General features: G+C 43.0%; 1 protein-coding gene across 1 annotated transcript in view; it reads right to left on the bottom strand.

Annotated features, from left to right (window-relative positions):
- Positions 1-8868: 8868 nt before the first annotated feature.
- Positions 8869-20125, bottom strand: part of F9 (coagulation factor IX) — a 32122-nt gene continuing 20865 nt past the window's right edge. Inside the window, exons 7-8 of the mRNA XM_019750477.3 lie at positions 11763-11877; positions 8869-10990 (exon numbers count right to left, since the gene is read on the bottom strand). Coding sequence (XP_019606036.3) covers positions 10443-10990; positions 11763-11877 — 663 coding nt within the window. The 3' untranslated portion in view covers positions 8869-10442. The remainder of the gene's footprint in view (positions 10991-11762; positions 11878-20125) is intronic.

The following is a 20125-nucleotide window of genomic DNA, read 5'->3' as shown; positions in this document are numbered from 1 at the left end:
TCTAGTCTGCTGGTGATTTCCTTCTATTGCGTTCTTCATTTCATTTATTGTATTCTTCACTTCTTCATTGTATTCTTCACTATTGCATTCTTTTTTTTTTTTTTTTTTTTTTTAAATTGGGCTGGTTTTTTTTTTTTTTTTTTTTTTTTTTAATGATTTTATTTATTTTTATTTATTTATTTATTTATTTATTTTCCCCAAGTCAAGTTGTTGTCCTTTCAATTTTAGTTGTGGAGGGTTCTGTTCAGCTTCAAGTTGTTGTTCTTTCAGTCTTAGTTGTGGAGGGCGCAGCTCAGCTCCAGGTCCAGTTGCCGTTGCTAGTTGCAGGGGGCACAGCCCACCATCCGTTGTGGGAGTCGAACCGGCAACCTTGTGGTTGAGAGGGTGCACTCCAACCAACTGAGCCATCCGGGAGCTCAGCGGCAGCTCAGCTCAAGGTGCTGTGTTCAATTTTTAGTTGCAGGGGGCGCTGCCCACCATCCCTTGCGGGAGTCGAGGAATTGAACTGGCAACCTTGTGGTTGAGAGCCCGTGCTCCAACCAACTGAGCCATCCGGGAGGCAGCTCAGCTCAAGGTGCCGTGTTCAATCTTAGTTGCAGGGGGCAGAGCCCACCATCCCTTGCGGGACTCGAGGGATTGAACTGGCAACCTTGTGGTTGAGAGCCCACTGGCCCATGTGGGAATCGAACCGGCAGCCTTCGGAGTTAGGAGCACGGAGCTCTAACCGCCTGAGCCACCAGGCCGGCCCCACTATTGCATTCTTCATTTCAGTTGTTGTATTCTTCACCATAAAAATGACTGGTTCATTTTTATGGTTTCTGTTTCCTCTTTTATGCTTGCTATCTCTTTGTTGAAGTTTCTCACTAAGTTCCTTGAGCACCCTTATAAACCCTGTTTTGAGCTCTGCCTCTGGTAGGATGCTTGCCTCCATTTTGTTTTGTTCTTTATCTGGAGTTTTCTCCTGTTCTTTCATTTGGGACATATTTGTTTGTTTCCTCATTTTGGCTGCTTCTCTGTGTTTGTTTCAATGTATTAGGTAGGGCTGCTATGTCTCCCAGTCTTGCCAGGTGGCCATATGAAGTAGGTGTCCTGTAGGGCCTAGTGGCACAGTCTCCCAGGTCACCTGATCCAGGTGCTCCAAGTGTGTTCCTTGTGTGGTTTGTGTGTGCCCTTCTGTAGTAGGTTGAGCCCTGATTGCTGTTGGCATGTCAGTGGGTGGTATTTACCCTCAAGCTGACTGGCTGTGGTATTTGGCCACATCCATAGCTTATGGGCTGCTGTGCAGGGCACTTACCCCACAGAGTGGGATTTGCCCCAGCGGTCTCTAGTGCCTGTTGAGACCACCCCTTGTGTGTGCCACTTGTGGGGCTAATTGGGTGGTGCTCTGCTGTGGTCTGAAGCCAACCTCCAAGTATGTAGGTTCCGGGGCCTCTTGGGAGGGGCTCCAGTGCAGGCCCAGGTCAGCCACTGCCTGTCACTGGCCAGGGAATACCTAGTAGGAGCTACACAGTGACCCACTGTTGGTTGCTGCCTGTGCTGTACCCGGAGGCACGTGAGAGAGGCTATGCTGTGAACCAAGGGTGGCTGCCACCAATACCAGGCCTGGGGTAGCTCCACACAAAGCCAGAACAGTCCTAAGGTCTGCTGCCACCTGCTGGCTCCCGTAAGGTTCAGCTGCTGATAAAGCCTCTTGCACTAGCAAGTTGTGAGGCAGGGTCTCAGTGAGTCAGCAGGTTGGAGCAGCAGAGCTCACCAAGCCAATCAGATTCAGATTTTACTGTGGTGGGGGCGGGCTCAACACAGGAAAGATGGCATCTGCCTGCTAGATGCACAGGAAGAGGGCCCCACACAGGGAAAATGAGGACTGTTCCTCCTGTCCTCGCCCAGAAGTTACACAACTCAGTCTCTCCCCATATGTTTCTAGTGCCCCCAGAGGCACTGTCCACCAGAGCCCAGGGTGAGTACCTGCACGGGCCCTTTAAGAGGATGTCTGGGTTTCCCATAACCTTCCGTCCCACCCAAACTGTTGGAACCCTCACTGTTTTTCACAGCCAGAAGTTGTGGAGGCTCCTCTTCCCAGCACAAGTACTCTGGGCTGGGGAGCTTGGTTTGGGGGACTGGGGTCCCTCATTCCTTTCTGGAGAACCTCTGTAACAGAGGTATCTCTCCCGATTTTCAACTACCACATGTGGGTGTGGGTCCAGACCATTTTGTGTCTCCCCCCTCCTACCAGTCTCCAGGCGTCTTCTTTATATTTTTAGTTACAAAACTTCTGTTCAGCCAGACTTCAAATGGTTCTCCAGGTTGATTGTTCTATAATTTAGAACAATTTATAATTAGTTGTAATTTTGATATGTTCATAGGGGAGGCAAGCACAGCGTTTATCTGCTCTGCCATCTTGGATCTCCAAGTCATTTTTATTGCATTTCAGTATACTTCCCTACATTGATTTGGAATGGTCAGTTTGCAGTTGGTCTCTCGGGCCCTACCCAAGGACAGCAAAATGCTTAGGAATGAAGCAGTATGAAAGCAAAACCTAAACCCTTTATGTTGTTCATAAGAACATTAATAAAATTGACCACAGGTGCTTTTTTTGGTATCCTTTTTAGTTCAAAATGTATTTTCTGTCTTAAAGCTCATCATAACATATTCAAGTCTTAAGTTTTCCCTTGCAATTGGTGAGGGCCTACCTAATATATGTTGATCACCTCATTTTCACATGTACAAATTAGCACATTAAATTCTGAGGAGATAGTTTCAGCGCATGTCCACCAAATAGGACTAATCGTGAATTGAGAACAACCAATGAGGTTGGACTTTGTGAGGATGTATTCCTTAAGGCATGAAATGAAACTTTCCTTAAAGCTAAACCACAATAAAATGTAAACCATTTCAAAGATACATTTTGTCTTAAGTATTTGTGAGATAGACTCACTAACTCGATTTCTATGAAAATAACCAACCAAATACAACCAAGTTAGAGAAGAAATTAAACTATAATGGAATAGGGAAGAAAGTCCCTAATATTTGTAGCATAATAAGAACTGGACATGCTAAGGATTTTTTTTAATAGTTTTTTTTTATTATTATTAGTTTAAGGTATACAAAAACAACAGTAATTAGACGTTTATACACCTAACAAAGTAATCACCCCAAGAGGTCTACTACCCTTCTGACTCCCTACAATACCATTGACTATTCCCTAGGCTGTACTTTACATCTCATGACTATATATTTTTAAAAATATAATTGACATTCAATATTATATTAGTTTCAGGTGTATAACGTAGTGGTTAGGCATTTATTTAGTTAATAGTTTTTATCTCAGTTTGGTAGTGAATGCCCTCTTTTCCGTGCCAGGCTATGAGAAATCAAATGAAAACAAAATGTTAGTAACTAAGTGGACTATAATAAAAATGCTTAAAAGGGAAAACTCATAGTGGAAATTTTGGAATTTAATATTAGAAGCTAATATGATCTCTGTACTGACCCTGGGAAAGACACAAGGCTATACCTGTACATTTACAACTAGTTTTAAAACCCCTGAATTCAATGTAAAGCAGGCCGTTTACATATGAGTATTAATAGCTTAAAAATTTGCCTGTATATCTAAAATCAGCAGGTATTGGGAAGGACATGAAACTACTGGGAGCATAAATTGGCACAACACTCTCATGAGCAATTTGCTAATACCAATTGAGGTTAAAGTGAATACTGTATGGCTTAGCAATTCCACAACTATACCTACCCAAGAGAAACACACGTGCTCTGGGAGATACATGGGTCTCCAGAATGTTTATAGCAGAATTGTTTAGAAGAGTAAAACTTTTGGAGACAACATGAATGCCCATGGACAGAAGAATAGGTAACTGGCATATCATACAATCAAATACAATATAAAAGTTAAAATGAATGACCTAGAGCCACATACATCAACATCAATGAATCTCACAAGAAACAAGTTGCAGAATAGATACAATATGATTGCATTTGTAAAAAGTTTTAAAATATGCAAAACAAAATGTGTACTTTTAATTAATAATTTACAGTAAAATCTATGGGTATGCTGGATACTGATTAATAGGAAATTAAGGATGATAGTTCCGTGATACTTGGGAGTTCATGATATTATTTTCTGTACATTTTTATATGTCAAACATTTCACACTAAGAAATTCTGCTCATTTTAACTTAGTACTGGAAAAGTGGAATATGCCTTGTCCCCTGATGATTGAAGTATAATGAAACCCTGTGCTAAACTTGCCCTCCATACATCCCTGTGGGAATTATCTTTTTTTAATCTTACATGCTGGCTGAAAATAACAGTTAAGAACTCTTTTCTGCAGTCTTTATAAATATTTTACAAATTATGAACTAACAGCAGCAGAAAATTATCATAGAATAAAACTTTGTTGACTTAACAATGTTTGAATATGTTGTGTAGAAGAAATATTTGCACTTAAGAAATGTTATATTTTATTTTCTAGCATAAAATAACTACTTGTTGCCATCCGAGAACAACTTTAAAGGTCAGATTTTTCAGTATTTCTAGCTCAAACATTTAGCTTCCTTAAACAACTTTCCATTTTAATTCACAGTGTATTTATTGCTCACTCAGCAATAATTGAGTAGCAGGACTGTAAAAATGATGAATTGTTAGTCAAATAATTAGATTATGCCCATTAGTATGTTGGTGAATGTTAAACAACGGGGTGTCTCAAAAATGCTATGTATTTGTAGCATTTGTCAATATCTATGGTATCAATATCCATACCATGGAAGATTTCAAGCTACTGACATGAAATGTCTGAACTGGGAGTTGGAAAGAGATGTGCAAAATTGGCAGGTGTGAGTTGGTATAAGCCAGTTTCAGCACATCACTGATTGTGTCTTATGAAATACAGTTCTGGGACCATAGTAAGTGTTCAGTAAAAGTCCTTTTTGGAGTGTGCTAAGATTTCTGAATTACAACCCACCATTAGGTAATGTGTAGCTATCCTTTCAGCATATCTGTTACCCAAATTTACATTTTCTAATCTAAGGAAGCAAAGATTCTGATCTTTAGCGTGATCATCTAGGACTAGAAACAGCATGTGGAAGAGGGTATGAACAGTGGAAAATATGGGAGATGTGTTGGGAGACATTAAATCTCTGTGACCAAGAATGACAATTTGATCCAGATATAAAACTTCAAAACCCAAACGAAAGCCAAGACTTGACTCAAAAAAGAAAGCAAACAAACAAAAACAAGGTACAACCAACCACAAAATACCTACCAAAATGAGGAGACAAAGTGTAGACAAGAGAGGTTATTACAGCTTTGGAGAACACAAACACAAAAGCAGTAAATATTACCAGTAGATGAAAAGGCCAGGGCTGTAACCGTAGTCTAGGCTCATCTTTTTTACGTATCCTGGAAATTAGTGACAACTCCTTTTATATCCTTGGAAGAAAATGAATGTAGGAGGTCTCTCTTTCTATATTTGTCTGTCTCCCTTCCTGTGGCATATTCCCTTATGGATTCAGGGTGACTATCTCATCCCCACCTTAGATGACTGAGTTTTGCACTGATGTGGTTGGTAGTAGCTTTTTTCCTCCCATTTCGTTCATACATTGGTTCGTTAACGAGCATGCACTGAGTTTCTCAGAGACTTGCTGCAGTCTTAATTTGGCTTCTTACTTTTAGAGCTGAGGATGTTTTTGTTGTTGTTGTTGTTGTTGTTTTTTAACGGGGGAGCGCAGCTCACAGTGGCCCATGTGGGGATCGAACCGGTGACCTTGGTGTTATTATCACGACGCTCCAACCAACTGAGCTAACTGGCCACCCCCCTAGAGCTGAGTTTTCATATCATGAAAAGGCAAGCTTATTTTTGTAGAATATTCCAAGAGGAAACTAGATTTTTATACTAAAGCATGTAATGTGTAAATCACAAGACCCCTTTTCTTTATGAGGTCAGCACTTAAGCCACTTCACGGTTATTGATCTGGAGAAGCTATATACTACAGCATTTCTAAAAGTGTAAGAGTGACAGCATCTGGGACATTTACTATGTTGGCGACGTTTTATAGATGAGGCTCTCATATTTAACATTGCAATGAAGCAACCTTTTGAAAGGAAGTCTTTGGAATCAGGGATATCCCCATTCCTGTTTCCATTTTTCTCTCAACCAAGGAGGTAACTCTCTTACACGAGTGAAATAATCTGGCCAGGAGTTAGAAATACTTCTGTCCTGTGAGGGTGTGGAGAGAATTTGCTCCTGTTATAAAAGCTGTTGCCTCTTTATGTATAAGGGTCTGCCTGCTCTTCTTCCCTTCTGATACCTTTACCCGTACTAGAGGTTGAGATGAACTCTGGAAATCTCAAGGCAAGCCATAATCCTGAGGACAGGGTGAAAAAGGTCTGCCTTAAAAGGATCGGTAGGGAAAAGGCATAGAATGAACTGTGTACTTGGACTGGTTGAAAAGGCTGGGAGTGCTACCGTCTTTTGCCTCCTGTGACTCCTTCAGCAGCCTCCATAGTTTGCAGACCATGTTACTCAGTGTGGTTTCCACCATGAGATTTCGAGGTGGCATAAGCTTCAGATTCAAAAAGAGCACTGATTCCTGAGTACTTTGCTCTGACGGGCCTGTCCGCCACTGAAGTATTTCACTGAAGTGTTTTCCAGTCACCCACGTCTGCACTGCACTGCTAGAATCTCAGCATCAGTGGGCCTTTGAAGCCTTCCTTCAACCCTCAAACAGCTTCTGGAACAGCCTGCTGTCTCGCTGTGGCACATGTCTTATCCCGCAGAGTTGCAATGAAGCGAGTTGAAATGTTGCCGGAATGACAGTGCCAGATGACACTGATGAACTTGCTCTAGAAGTCCAATGTCACATCTGGAAGGCCCAGGGCTCACAGTTGGACTAAAAGCCAGGCACCAGCCGCACAGGTTCATTCCACGTGTACTTACTGAGTGTCTGCTAGGAGACGGGGACTGCAGCTCCAGTTTGTTGCCGTGTTTCCCTGAAAGTAAGACCTAGCTGGACAATCAGCTCTTAAGGCATCTTTTGGAGCAAAAATTAATATAAGACCCGGTCTTATTTTACTATAAGACCGGATCTTATATAATATAATAACAATATAATACCCAGTCTTATTTTACTGCCAGGTCTTATATTAACTTTTGCTCCAAAAGACGCCTTAGAGCTGATTGTCCGGCTAGGTCTTACTTTCAGGGAAACACGGTGTTTGACGGCCTCTGTAGTGCTTTCTGGGCTCTCTTGGTTTTGATTTAGTCATAGAGCATCGCTAGCAAGAAGTCCGGGCAGTTTTCAGTCCCAGTTTTGCTGAAAGGATTGCCACCAACACGCAATTCCCCCAGGTGCTCTAAACATATAGATAGTGTCCAGTGCAAAGCATTATGCTTTTGTAGTGCGGAATGGGAGACCTGAGATCTAGTGGCTCTGGCCTTATCTTGGCCTCAATTTCCTCATCTGTTAAATGGGCAGAGTGGTTTGGATGGTGTCTAAGGGCCCTTGCAGCTCTGACATTTCTTAGCTTGGACTGGAAGCATTCACAAGTTGTTGCAAACTTATAATGAGGCAATTTTATGAAATGGTCTGTCATGCTTCAGGAGAATGGGGAAGGAAACCCTTTCCTTTTCCCTTGGCAGAGAAAATTGAATCGTACTTCGTTCATGTCACCACAAAGCAACTACTAGTATTCAAAAGAACCAAAAACAGTTAAACAGCAAGTTAAAACGACCACTCTGCATGAACGCACTTTTCTTCATTCAGCAAGCGTTCTGTTTTAATCTGTCACTCCCAATATTGAATAAGCATGTTTCAGCCCATTTAGGTTAAGTACCTGCAGCGATTTTAAAAGCACTAACGATTCTTGTATGGCGACTGTAAATGCCCTAGGTGGAACCTAGCGAAGCCCCTGACTCTTAGGTGGGCTTAAAGGACCTACACGTTTAATGGTGGCAACAGGCTATAGGTGGCTCATGATCAATTCAGTTATTTTCGAGCTCGTGGGAAAAAGAATAACTGTGGCTTGGAGATGTATGGGCCCAGGAGCTCCACCCCACTGCTGCCTTTGTCAGGGTGGTCTCCATGGCAACAAGGCCAGAGTGGCTCACTTTTACCAATTGCAGAGCACTGGGGACTACAGACCTTTAGTCATTCAAATGTGAAGTAACAGGGTGCCATGCATGAATTAGTATCCTCCTTAAACGTCAGGAGGACAATTACAGTGTCTCCTCTCTCTTTCGCTCCTTTAGCCAACAATAGCAGAACCAATTTCTTTCATTTATTCAGGAAACCTCAGTCCCACTTACTGTTTTTAAGTATGGCCTCCTTTCATGACACTAAATACAGGACTCGTTTCTACTCTGGAATAAACATGGATTCAGATTCAGCTCACATTTATTGAGCATCTACTGTGTAGTAATGGAGTAGGCACTGTCAAAGCAATTCACATACACCACTGTAGTTAGCTCACAAAATATATAAACGTGGATCCAAAGTTAGTGGACGCAATTGGTGTTTGGCACACAGTAAGCCCTTGTTGAATATTTTTTAAATAAAGGAATGAAATCACAGACTATGAAGGTCAACAAGGGCCTTTGGAGAGCATCCGGTCAAACTCCCTCATTATACAAATGAAGAGATCAAACAAAGCCCAAAAGGTGGAGTGACTTATGCAAGAACATATTAACCGCTGCTTAAGCTCAATTCTGTTCCAGGTGGGTCCACACTGCCTCACGTGAAAGCTGGGGTCTAACCCCATCCAATCTCTGCAGTGTCGTATTGCATTTGGACACATTCTTCTGTTTGTTCTGCTGTGTTTGGGATACTTCTCTGTGATTCAACAAGAAACGCCTTTGGAGAAATTGAAAAGTACTTTTATTGATACTTGTGTTTAAAAGATTGAAGTTAAAAGGCATCCACCAGAAAAACGAAAGAAAGCAGCAAGACCTGGCTGGGGGCGAGGTGAGGGCAAAGGAAGCAACAGCTCAGTGGCGTCATGGTGCTCCCAAACTTGATTTTGTCAGCAGTGCCACATGTAATTAAATACAGGGTGACCGATTCCCATCAACCAAATTCACAGAAAGCTGAGGTATGAACCAGAACACCAGCTTATTAATTCTTAAAGGGAAATATTCTGTCTAACAGATTGAAGTATATATGTTGCTTGGTCAGCAACCCTCTAGAAAATTCAATATAGAAGGCCTCATTATAATGAAGAAGTTGCTTGGTGAGCATGAAACCAGAAAAGGGAAAGTCAGTTGGCTCATTTTAGAGTGACTCACGCATGTGAGCCTGACACACTCTTCTCCATTGTGGGGCTGCACTAGTTAAGGAGACCTGATGTTCACGTTCTTTGGTCTGGGCAACTTCTTCCTTATTCCTGGTCAGTACTGGGGACACACTGATGATTTCTTCCTTGCCTACACTACTGGTTCTAGATCGCAAATTGTTCCCTTTCTGTTAACAGTTTTTGGTGTTTTTTTTTCCAGATGGGGCACGATACACCTGGGTTATATCAACATTCCTAGTTACAGTGACATGTCAGTTTGCTTTCCTGGAACCATCTCTAGTCAGACCTCCGGAGCAGCACAATTACAAGCTCTTAGGGAACTATTCTGATAGGTCATTCCTTCCGTGGTGTATGTATTTTAATAACATGACGCTCTGAGAGCAACTTTTCCCCCAAGTTCTTCAGGCCTTTACTTCATTCCCTATGGTCTGAAAAGCAAGTCCAAAATCAAACTGAAAGCAAGTCTGGGTTTGATAGACATATATAATTGTGTATTCCAGGAAAACAGTATGAAGCTCCCTGTCCCTCCTTTTTGCCTGGGGAGAAAATTGGGGAGAGAAGGACGGAGGAAGGGAGAGAGAGAGAGAGAGACTTGAAGATTAGGAGTTGAAAAAGATAAAGGATGCAGGAATAAGGGTACAGAAAAAGAAGTGTTTCTGCTCAGTTTTAACCTGTCAGAAGCTCCTGTGTTCTCCCTTTATGAGTGTGGTGCCAGCCTTGTGATGAACTAGACCAAATATCCTGGATACAGATCTAATCAATGTTGATGTTTGGTGGCAGAAGTAAGAAAGATCTGGAACATGGAATGCTGCTAAGGAGAGAGAATCTGGGAGTTGCCCCAGTGGAGAGACATAGTGCCTGGTGGGCAATATGAAGACGTTAACTTCACAGTTTTGTCAAGGGCTGGACCTGTAGAAATGGTCCCAAATCCCTACCACAATTTATTTCTCTAGTGATAACATTTTCTAATCTACGTATTCTAGTAAAACGTGAATTCTAGATAGACTTCTCTCTGTAAAGAGAGAAAGCAGTATTTATAGAATGTATTTATTCAAATCTAAAGAGATGGAAACTGATTAGCTAGTAAAGGACCTTGTTCATTTTCAATGCCAAATATGCCAGTCTTAGAAATACATTTTTCTCTAAGTGAGCTTTGTTTTTTCCTTAATCCAATTGACATACCAGGATACCTTGGTATATATCCCATATTTTCCTTTTACTGCGCACTCTTCACCCCAGCTAATAATTCCAGTTAAGAAATGGATGCCTTCCACTTCCGTAACATGGGGTCCCCCACTATCTCCTTGGCACGAATCTTTACCTCCCTCATGGAAACCAGCACAGAACATATTATTATAGATGGTGAACTTTGTGGACCGAAGGCAGGTGGCCCGGTCAACAAGTGGAACTTTAAGGTACTGAAGAATTGAAGCTGTCCTCCCTCTGTTGAAGACTTTCCCCCAGCCACTCACATAGCCAGACCCAAATTTGAGGAAGATGTTCGTGTATTCCCTGTTAGCAATGCAAATAGGCGTTACGTAGTTGTTTAGCGTTAAGGGTCTATCCAGTTCCAGAAGGGCAATGTCATGGTGGTACTTATTAATGGTTGCGTTGTAATTGTGGTGAGGAATAACACGGATCACATTTCGCTTTTGCTCTGTGTGTTCGTCCTCCTCCGTGTTATGTTCACCTGTTGAAAAGAAATTTCTTTTTCAGTCAGTCTTTCCCACTAAGAAACACATTTTCCAAGTGTCTACTTAGCATCACTTACTGAACTGGCATTACTTAAATGGCATGTCACCCATTGAAAATAAATTCCTCTTCAGTCACAAATAGTCTTTCACATAAAGAAACAGATTTTCAAAGTGTCCACTCGGCATTAATAAATTAATCTGGAAGCCAAGTGTCAATCTTAATTGGTATGATTTGGGTAAAATGTAATGTGGGCCAATGCATACTTCTCAGACCCGAAAGTGATTTAGGGCTTATCATAGCGATGGGTGTTATAAGTCTTGCTGTTACTAGTCTTACATTGTTCACAGGTGATAATGAATCTACTTGCATTGAATTATCCTAGACTTTCTCCATTTCAAGTATTTTGAGCCCTTTTGGGGAGCACGGTCGTTCATTCAAATGTTAGCTGAGGGCCCGCTACAGGTTGTGCCAGGCACCAGAGATACAAAGATCGGTGATAATGACAGAGCTTTGGGGAAGGCTCAGTCTGATGGGGAAATGGAGATATCAGTAAATAATTGTCCCCCACTGACATGAGTGCCAATGAAGGTATACCAAAAGCACTCTGGGGGGCTTGGAGGATGGAACAAGTTGGGTTTGAAAATATGGCCCCTCTACCACTAGCCCAACTTACTTAGCAATGATCTTATTAGGCCTTAGTAAAATATGATATACCAGTCACATAGAAGATACTGATGCTAGACTACTATCCTTTTTTGTTTGTTTACCTGCGACAACAGTAATAGTATCACCAGGTTTGAGACAGTGGGCTGCAGTCACGATCCATTTTTCATTAACGATGGAACCTCCACAGAACGCGTCGATTTTACCATTTAGAAGGACCTGTGGAAATAAAATTAGGGATCTTATGACATGATAGATTTGATCCAGAACAAAATATGTGTGCTGTTTATAGGAGTGGGCAAAAAGTTGGCTTCTGGTGCTGGCAGAACTGGAGTGTTTCTGGAAAGTGTCAGCTTTGCAGATGAATTAGTGTTTCTGGGGCAGGATCACAAAAGACATTCCTGTAACTGTCTTGAAGAGAACATGCAGGAAAAGCCAGGGGGAGCTCTAGATGAGGCAAATATGAGGGAACGGCTTCTTTGGGTGCTTCGGGGCCCTCAGAGTGCTTTTCCAGGTGAGTCAGATTCTCTGATGGCACAAATTGTACACACTCGGAAATGCACTGACTTGCTTCCTCGAAACTGAGCGTTATTATTGAGTCTCCTGTCTGTGCAGGTAGAAATCTTTCTGCAACAGGTTATTTGAAGCGAAAAACTGATTTTTTTTCAGGAGGTCTTTTCAAGCCCTTTCCAAACCGGAATACTATGAAACAAGACCTATCCAGACAATGAGGATAAGTAGGGCTCATGCATTCCTCCTCTCGTCCCTAACCATATTCTGCTGCCCTTGGCTGGATATGTCAGCTGTCCTTATCCTAAAAGGGGTACTAACTTGTGCCTTATTTGGGGGCAAAGTGGACAAAGCTATTTGGGCGCTGCTTTGAGCCTGGGTATTATAAGAGGCCAATCCAGTCTTTCGCTTGCAGATTCGTTGCACAATCAGAATGGACAATGACTATTTTCACCACCTCAATGTCTAGATCAACTTGGAGAATATCAATTCCAGGGTAAGCAAGTGCCTTGATCCACCTCTTCAGGATGAAAGCTGAGAGGGTGAACACTAAAGGGGTGAACACTAGAGGGCACACTCAACATTCGGTAAACCCTCTGTGGGCACTGACTAGTAGCCGCTGTGAACAAACGCCCTTTTTAAAAAACTTTTATTTATTCTGTGTGTTTTTCCAAGACCCATCAGCTCCAAGTCAAGTAGTTGTTTTCAGTCTAGTTGTGGAGGGTGTAGCTCACTGGCCCATGTGGGGATCGAATCGGCAACCTTGTCGTTAAGAGCACCTTGGTCTAACCAACTGAGCTAACCAGCTGCTCAACAAACGCCCTTTTGCTAAAGCTCACATAGCCCGAGGCATAAGCAAGCCCATTCATAAAGGGAGAGGTCAGACCCTTTTAGTGTGAGTCTGAAAAGGTACTCGGGGCATGTTCTAGTGAAGATTCTTTTTGTCCTGAATTCAATTGACTGAACACCTAGACACGGAAGCACCAGCCTTCTCCTACCGGGAGGCCTATAGGGCTGACTCATTGCAAGCTTCTGACCCCTTTTTCCATACTCTAGCTTTTCCTCTCGTTCTAGCTGTTGCTTTTAATTTTGAAAAGTTGGAAAAAATATGGAAAAACTCGTAATTCCAAATAAATAAAACATATAAAGGAAAACGCCCATAATAGTATATTAAACATCAGTGTACCCAACCCCCCACACCAGACTTAACAATCTTCTTAATTTTTTTTTAAACTTTTAAATTTATTTAAGTGTGTTTTTCCAGGACCCATCAGCTTCAAATCAAGTAGTTGTTTCAATCTAGTGGTGGAGGGCGCAGCTCACAGTGGCCCATATGGGAATCGAACCGGCAACCCTGGTGTTACGAGCACTGCGTTCTAACCAACTGAGCTAACCGGCCGCCCCTTTAAGTTATTTGAACACTTATTATGAACTTACTATGGACTAATTATTCTGCTAAGTATTTTATGTACACTTAATACTCACAACACTTTGGGGAGTGATATTAATATTTCCATTTATAAATGAGCTAACTGAAGTTTATATACACGTTAGCTACCCTAAGGTCAGTTAGTAGTGAAGATAAGATGCAAACCCTAGTCTGCCTGGCTTCAGAATCGGGGCTCCTAAGTACCCAGTAATTTTCCAAGTGTGGTGAGTGGATCAATTGCAGTAGAATCATCTGGGATGTTTGTAAAATGCAGATTTCGGGACCCACCCACATATAATCAGATTATTTGGTGAGTGGAACAGGAGAAAATGAAGGTTTCCGGAATATCCTTATGCATAATTAAATTTGAGAAATTCTGTTCCAGAATTTCCAAGGCTTGGTGACCTTTATATTTTCATCGTGCTCACTCCAGGCAGATCTGGCTACATAATTTGTGGGGGTCAGGGCAAGATGAAAATGCAGTGCCCCCAGTTCAAAAGCCAGGAAAAAATGGCATTGAAGACACTAAAATACAGAACTCTTCCCTTTCTTCTGTGGCCTCTGGCAACCTGTCAGGGGGGTTTTAATTTACTATTTAATGTCATGCTCCCTCAGATATGGGGGATATTTACCGGGAGGGCAGATATTCACAAGCACCCAGGGGCTGCACCCTGCGATGTAGCATGCAAGCACAAACACACCCTTCAGCTGTCAGGTTCCCCCCTCCTGCCTGTCACCCTCCTGATGCTCTGTGCCCCAGCAGTGGGAAGGGTAAATCAATCTTCCCTTCCCACTGGCCCACTGCAGCAATCACCCGCAGAGAGGCGATTCCCAAGGGATTGCAACTTCCATGCCAGAATGTGCTCAGTACCTGCAATGGAGGTAGGCAAGGAGCTCGCCCTCGCCATTCACCCTCAGGACATATTTTTGGTCCTGAGATGCCATGTGGCCATGCCCCCTCCCAAGACGGCACAGGGTGTGTGCACCCCACCTCAACCTTCCCTGTGACTGTGCAGGAGGAGGGTGACAATGGTAGCTATTGGGGATGAAGAGGGAGAGTATGCCAGTGTGCCATGGGTGGGGGGGGGTGACAGTGGTCATTGGGCAAGTGTGGAGAGGGGAAGCAGGGCTGGTCAACGCACCAGGGGACAGGGGAGCGGGAGGTCAAGAATTCATCCCCTGGAGGTGGTGGGAGGTGAGACTGCAGTGATTGGGGGTTCCAAGTCCCCAGAGCAAGCATGCCTCATTGTCTCATGGGACTTGAGTTACAAAACACAAATGCAAAGCCTTGAACTCCAAATGAGGGATCCTTCTGAACGCAAGACCCTTTGCAAGTGCACTGGTCACAAGCTCATGAAGTTGGCCCTGACCCCAAGTGATTTTCATCACCAAGCAAATTTGGGCAACACTGTTCTATCCTGGTCCTGATGGTTACAACTGAATACCTCTGTTCAAGTAACGGGAGCTAAGAATTCCCATGCAATGATAATAAGGGTGCTTCCTGTCTGTATTAGAGGTGAATTAGACATCTCGCAGTTTCATGGGCTAGTTAGGCCAGACTGAATGATATCCACAGCCCCTGGGCACACACTACGATGTAGCTTGTCTGACTCTTGCCAAAGACTTGCTGCCTAGAGCTTCTACTGCTTTCTGTGTGACTGAGAAATACGGTTGTGTATTTCTATGCCTGAAGAGCAATTTTGGCCAAATAACCTGGTTGGTATTAGAAATTTTAGCAAACGTCTGTGCCAAGAAAAAACCCTAGATATATATTTGTATTTACAGATATTACAAACGACTTGGTTTTGGAAGGTTTGCTTGGCTACCTCGGGGTCACAGCTATCTAAATATTAGCTATTTAGGGATGAGCTGTCTGCTTGGCTAAGGACAATTTCTTGCAAGACGTCACTTTGGAGAATGATGGGGAAAATGGGAAAGCATATGTTCTGAGCAAGGCCTATGAGTTCCGACCTGTCAAACATTTTCATGTTTGTCATCTCGTAACAGGAGCTTGTTATCTCCCTTTCAGACACACACAGACACACTCCAAACACACCCACGTGCATCTACAAAATACGCATTCACATATCTGTTTTGATGCTCTTCACTGACAATGCCAACCCAGAGTAATAGCTATTGCCTTGTTGTTTAACCTTTTAACTTGAACCTGACCTTTCCCTGGGATTTCAGTAAATCCTTATTCTCCCTACCTAGCTATCACCAGCTTTACAATACTATTTTTGTTCTACCTTTGCATACTCATTCTCTGTCAGTGTGAAGAGCATATGAAATATACTATAAACAAGGTTGTTGTTGGATTGAGGTTTGCAAAACAAGTTGTTTACTAGTAGGTGTGAGACTAATAAGAGTGAAGTGAAAGTAGACATGTTTATGTGTAGAGCATATACATGAAAGTAAACATGTTTATATTTATGTGTGAAACTGAGCATAACAATATTGAGTGGTAAACACATTCACCAAAACAACTTCTGGTTATCACCTAAGTAGTAAACAAGTTCAAAGAAAAGAGGATAAAAGCAGAGCTCAAGAGCAGTGCAGTTAGTAGTCCGGCTGGGCGCTCTGGCTAAGACCTTCTGCGAGGGGCAAGCCGAGATACTGGGACTCTCCGAAGTTCTTGCTTGCGAGACCAGCTCGCCTCAGACCCGTTGTGGGCCCAGTCGTCTCTCCCAGATCAGGGACCTTCTCCATCTTAATTGACTCTGGGACTCGGTTTGTTATTAAATTCTGTTTTATCTTGTATAACCTATGGTGCTTACCAGAGCATTGGCCTCTGGAGAGACATTGGCTCCCAAATAAAGCTGTGTTACTCACTCTATCTGAACCTGTGCGTCAGGACTTTGTTCCCCACTCGCATCATGAGTACCACGCAGGGAGGTGGGGCCCTGCGGAGGGGTTAATGTCCCCTTGACTTTCAGGAAGAGCCTGAAATATGGCGACTGCTCTTCCAGGTGTTCGTGACACTCATATGAAGAGCAAAACCATTTCTGCATGATGTACAGCTTGTTATGCCCGCAGGTGTGATTTGCCCAGCCCTTGGCCCCACTTCATTTTTCTTGGTGCAGAGGCGATGCTCATTTTTGGTTTTTAATGACTGGTTAAGTAGACTAGTCATCGAAATAGATTTCATCAAACCATCCTAGAGAATAATAGTCTAAATGTTCTATCCAAAATAGTTTTGTGGGGGGCCGGCCCAGTGACTCAGGAGGTTGGAGCTCTGTGCTCCTAACGCCTAAGGCTGCCGGTTTGATTCCCACATGGGCCAATGGGCTCTCAACCACAAGTTTGCTGGTTCGACTACTCGACTCCCGCAAGGGATTGTGGGCTGCGCCCCCTGCAACTAACAACGGCAACTGGACCTGGAGCTGAACTGCGCCCTCCACAACTATGATTGAAAGGACAACAGCTTGACTTGGGAAAAATCCTGGAAGTACACACTGTTCCCCAATAAAGTCCTGTTCCCTTTCCCCAATAAAATCTTTAATTAAAAAAAATAGTTTTGTGGGGCCAGGTGAGATAACGTATGTCATCTTTTCATTTTTCCTAATTGGAACTTTATCATCTGAGCTAGAAAAAAATAGAGGCTTACTTTGTCCAAGTGAAGGAAGACATTTCTATAGTATTAGGATCTTCATAAACATCTTCCTCCCAACCCCTCCAGCCACCCTAAAAAGAAAAAGTTCGGTTCATACATATGGTAACTTTGCATGCTGTCTGCCATGGGACTTGGGTCTGTGTAGGTAGCTTTACAGGTCAAGCGCCCAGGGAGCTTTTAGGATAGCTTCAGACCAAAGCAGAGGAAAGCCGGGACTGGGGAAAATGCTAAGACATTTTAAAGATTATTTAGGCCAAGAATAGTATAATGAATAGAAAGACTGCTTCTCAAGATATTTTGTTGGTTAAAACGGTTAAATACTGGCAATTGCATATGATACAACCTAATAGAAAGGATAAGGAAAGCTTAAGGACCTGGCTTCCTTTGTATTCTGCCCATGAGAAAACAGAAAATAGAAGACCAAGTACGTTGCATACAGGGCCGGACAGACCCTAACCCAAAGCGGAAGAGGTGGGAGGAGCTTTTGGGGCAAGTTTGTGTTTGGTCAGAATTGTCAACTGACAGGATCAAGGGCATGGGACCAAAACCAAATTAAAGTTTTAAAAAGCCCAAACACCTTGTCGCTTCCTAAGATCTCTCACTTTCAAGCTGTTGATGAAAGTGGTCTCATAGTATAGGTGTTGCGATTTCTGTTTTTCTCTAGTGTTTAAGTTTTCATTGCTTTCCTATGTCGCTGTATGAAATTCGAGTCTTGTTTTAGTTTCCCACTACGCTAAACATATAGTGAATCCATGACATGTCCTTTCTGTTCCTATATAGTGCATTTAACCCTTTAGCTTCCTCTCTCCCCTCCTGAGTTGTCCCTGCAGAGTCTCTGCTTCCTTTCCCCAAGTTCTCTAGGGGCTCTGAGCCTACCCCTGGGCATCTGGAGGGAAAATAAAGAAAACTGGCGTCTTCCCCCCTTATGCTCCTCTCTCAGCCCTTCTGTCACTGTAATGCAAGGTTCAAGATCAGGCAAGTCCGCCTGCACCTTTGACCTTGGGGGTCGGGGTGGGGCGGGGCCTGCCTGCACAAACCGAATGGGGCTCTGGGAAGCTCAGGTCTCCATTGCCTGGTAATGCCGCTTCTGTGGCCTAGCCTCCAACCCCGGAAGCTGAGGTGAGAGCCCTAGAATAAGGTAAGAAATGAACGCGACCGCAGACGGGCCACAAAGAAGGTGCACATCGCTCTTTAGGGTCTCAAAGCTTGTCCCCTAGCCTACGCTAACCTACCCCCAGGTGAACCAATGCCCTCGACACTCTCCTGGATGGGGTTATCAGGCCCTGGTGCCCCCATTGACAGAACAGCTCTTCAAGTCAACAATTAGACAAACATTTGTTCAACAAACGTTTCCTCCCAAAGCTGCCCAGCCCAAGTAACTGACCCTGTGGTTGTGGCTTTCCTAGCCGGGGCCAGAACCTGCGTGCCTGCAACTTTCACCCGTAAATCCACAAAGAAAAAGTCATCTTCCCTTTACCCCTGTGGCCCTTTAGCTCTTGCAAACAGCTCACTTAAACCTTTTCTGTAACAGACTAAAGCTTTCCAGTTCATTCAAACTGTTCATTACTCCAGATGAAAGTGAACTCCTTAGGTTCTTTGTGGCATTTTTTTTCAACCAAGTGGTCGCTTTTCTCCCCATCCCTCATTTATGAAGTATCAGCATTTTGAATGACTCCTTTCTAAGTGACATTGCTAACCAGTATTTCATATTTCAGAGCCACAAATATTTTGCCCTTTGAAACCCCAGCTGTTGTGTGCTTTCCCTTGATGCCCCAGCTGCAGCCGGTGCCTTGCAGTCTTGTCTGCAATCAAATCAAGTATTTCCTCCCTGCAGATTAATGGTGATGGGGTGGAGCTGGCTCTAACACAAACGAGAGATTCTGGTTTGTTTCATTTCTGTTTTGCTTTGTCTAAGAGTGACTTTTGTACGCTTAATTTATCTCATATTTTTGAAAACATTAACCTTCCGTGAGAAACTGGGTGGAGGTGGGTGTGGAGACACAGTTCTCTGGTGAGGACGGAAACAATGCAGAAGTATGACTGGGTCTTTTCTCAGGTGTCCTAGAAAGTAGCTCAGCTCTTCCCCTTTGGAAAAACCTAAAATCTAGTACTTTGTAACTCTCCAGCCAGTAATCTTACTTCATCTGGGGGAAATAGGGAGTGAATGTGCACGCACACATGTGCATCAGGGATCTTAAACATATACTTGGAAAGAGACAACACGTACACTCACTACAAGTGTGCGGTGAGGAGGACATGACAGATTTGAAATGATGTGCATCAGTTATATCTTCTTCCTCACAGTACAACTGCAGCCATCATCTAATATTTTTTCCTGCTTCAAAGATAAAAAAATAACTTGCTAGAGTAACTACAATTTCTATTAGGAAACACTTGCATTGTTAAAACATGGCAAGCATCTGGCTTAAAGGGAGTGGGTGGGGGACAGAGATTATGTGACTCAGTTGAGACTTTATAAAACTCCATTCTTTTTGTTTTAGCTCTCGTTTAAGTGTATTTGCCGTTTCATTTCTGGGATGACAAGGAGACAATGTTAAAAGCCCATAATGTTCTGGGGTTTTCTTTTTCTTTTTTTAATCCTGGCTTTTTTTTTTTCATGGGAAGTCATCTTCTTGGCTAATAAAACACCCCTGGGTGACAGGATTCTCCACTCTAGGCACTGCTTTATGTCCCACAAGCCCAAGGAAGATAACGATAAAGCAGAATCCTTTGTTCTAACCACCTTATCCATGGAAGTTAGATACAGAATGAATGAAAATGCACAAGAACACAAATAGTAAAATTAGAAAGAATCAGATACATGAATGTTAAATAGAATGAAGGATACTTAGAGTGTCCGGACCCAAGAGGGATTGTTCAAGGAGAGGCTGATGGAGAAGGTAAAAGGTCAATTT

Source organism: Rhinolophus sinicus, chromosome 18 (assembly GCF_057876585.1).
Source record: "Rhinolophus sinicus isolate RSI-liver-muscle chromosome 18, RSI-T2T, whole genome shotgun sequence".
Classification (NCBI taxonomy): Eukaryota; Metazoa; Chordata; class Mammalia; order Chiroptera; family Rhinolophidae; genus Rhinolophus; species Rhinolophus sinicus.
Note: the sequence above shows the minus strand (reverse complement) of the source record. Positions and strands in the feature narration are given on the sequence as shown.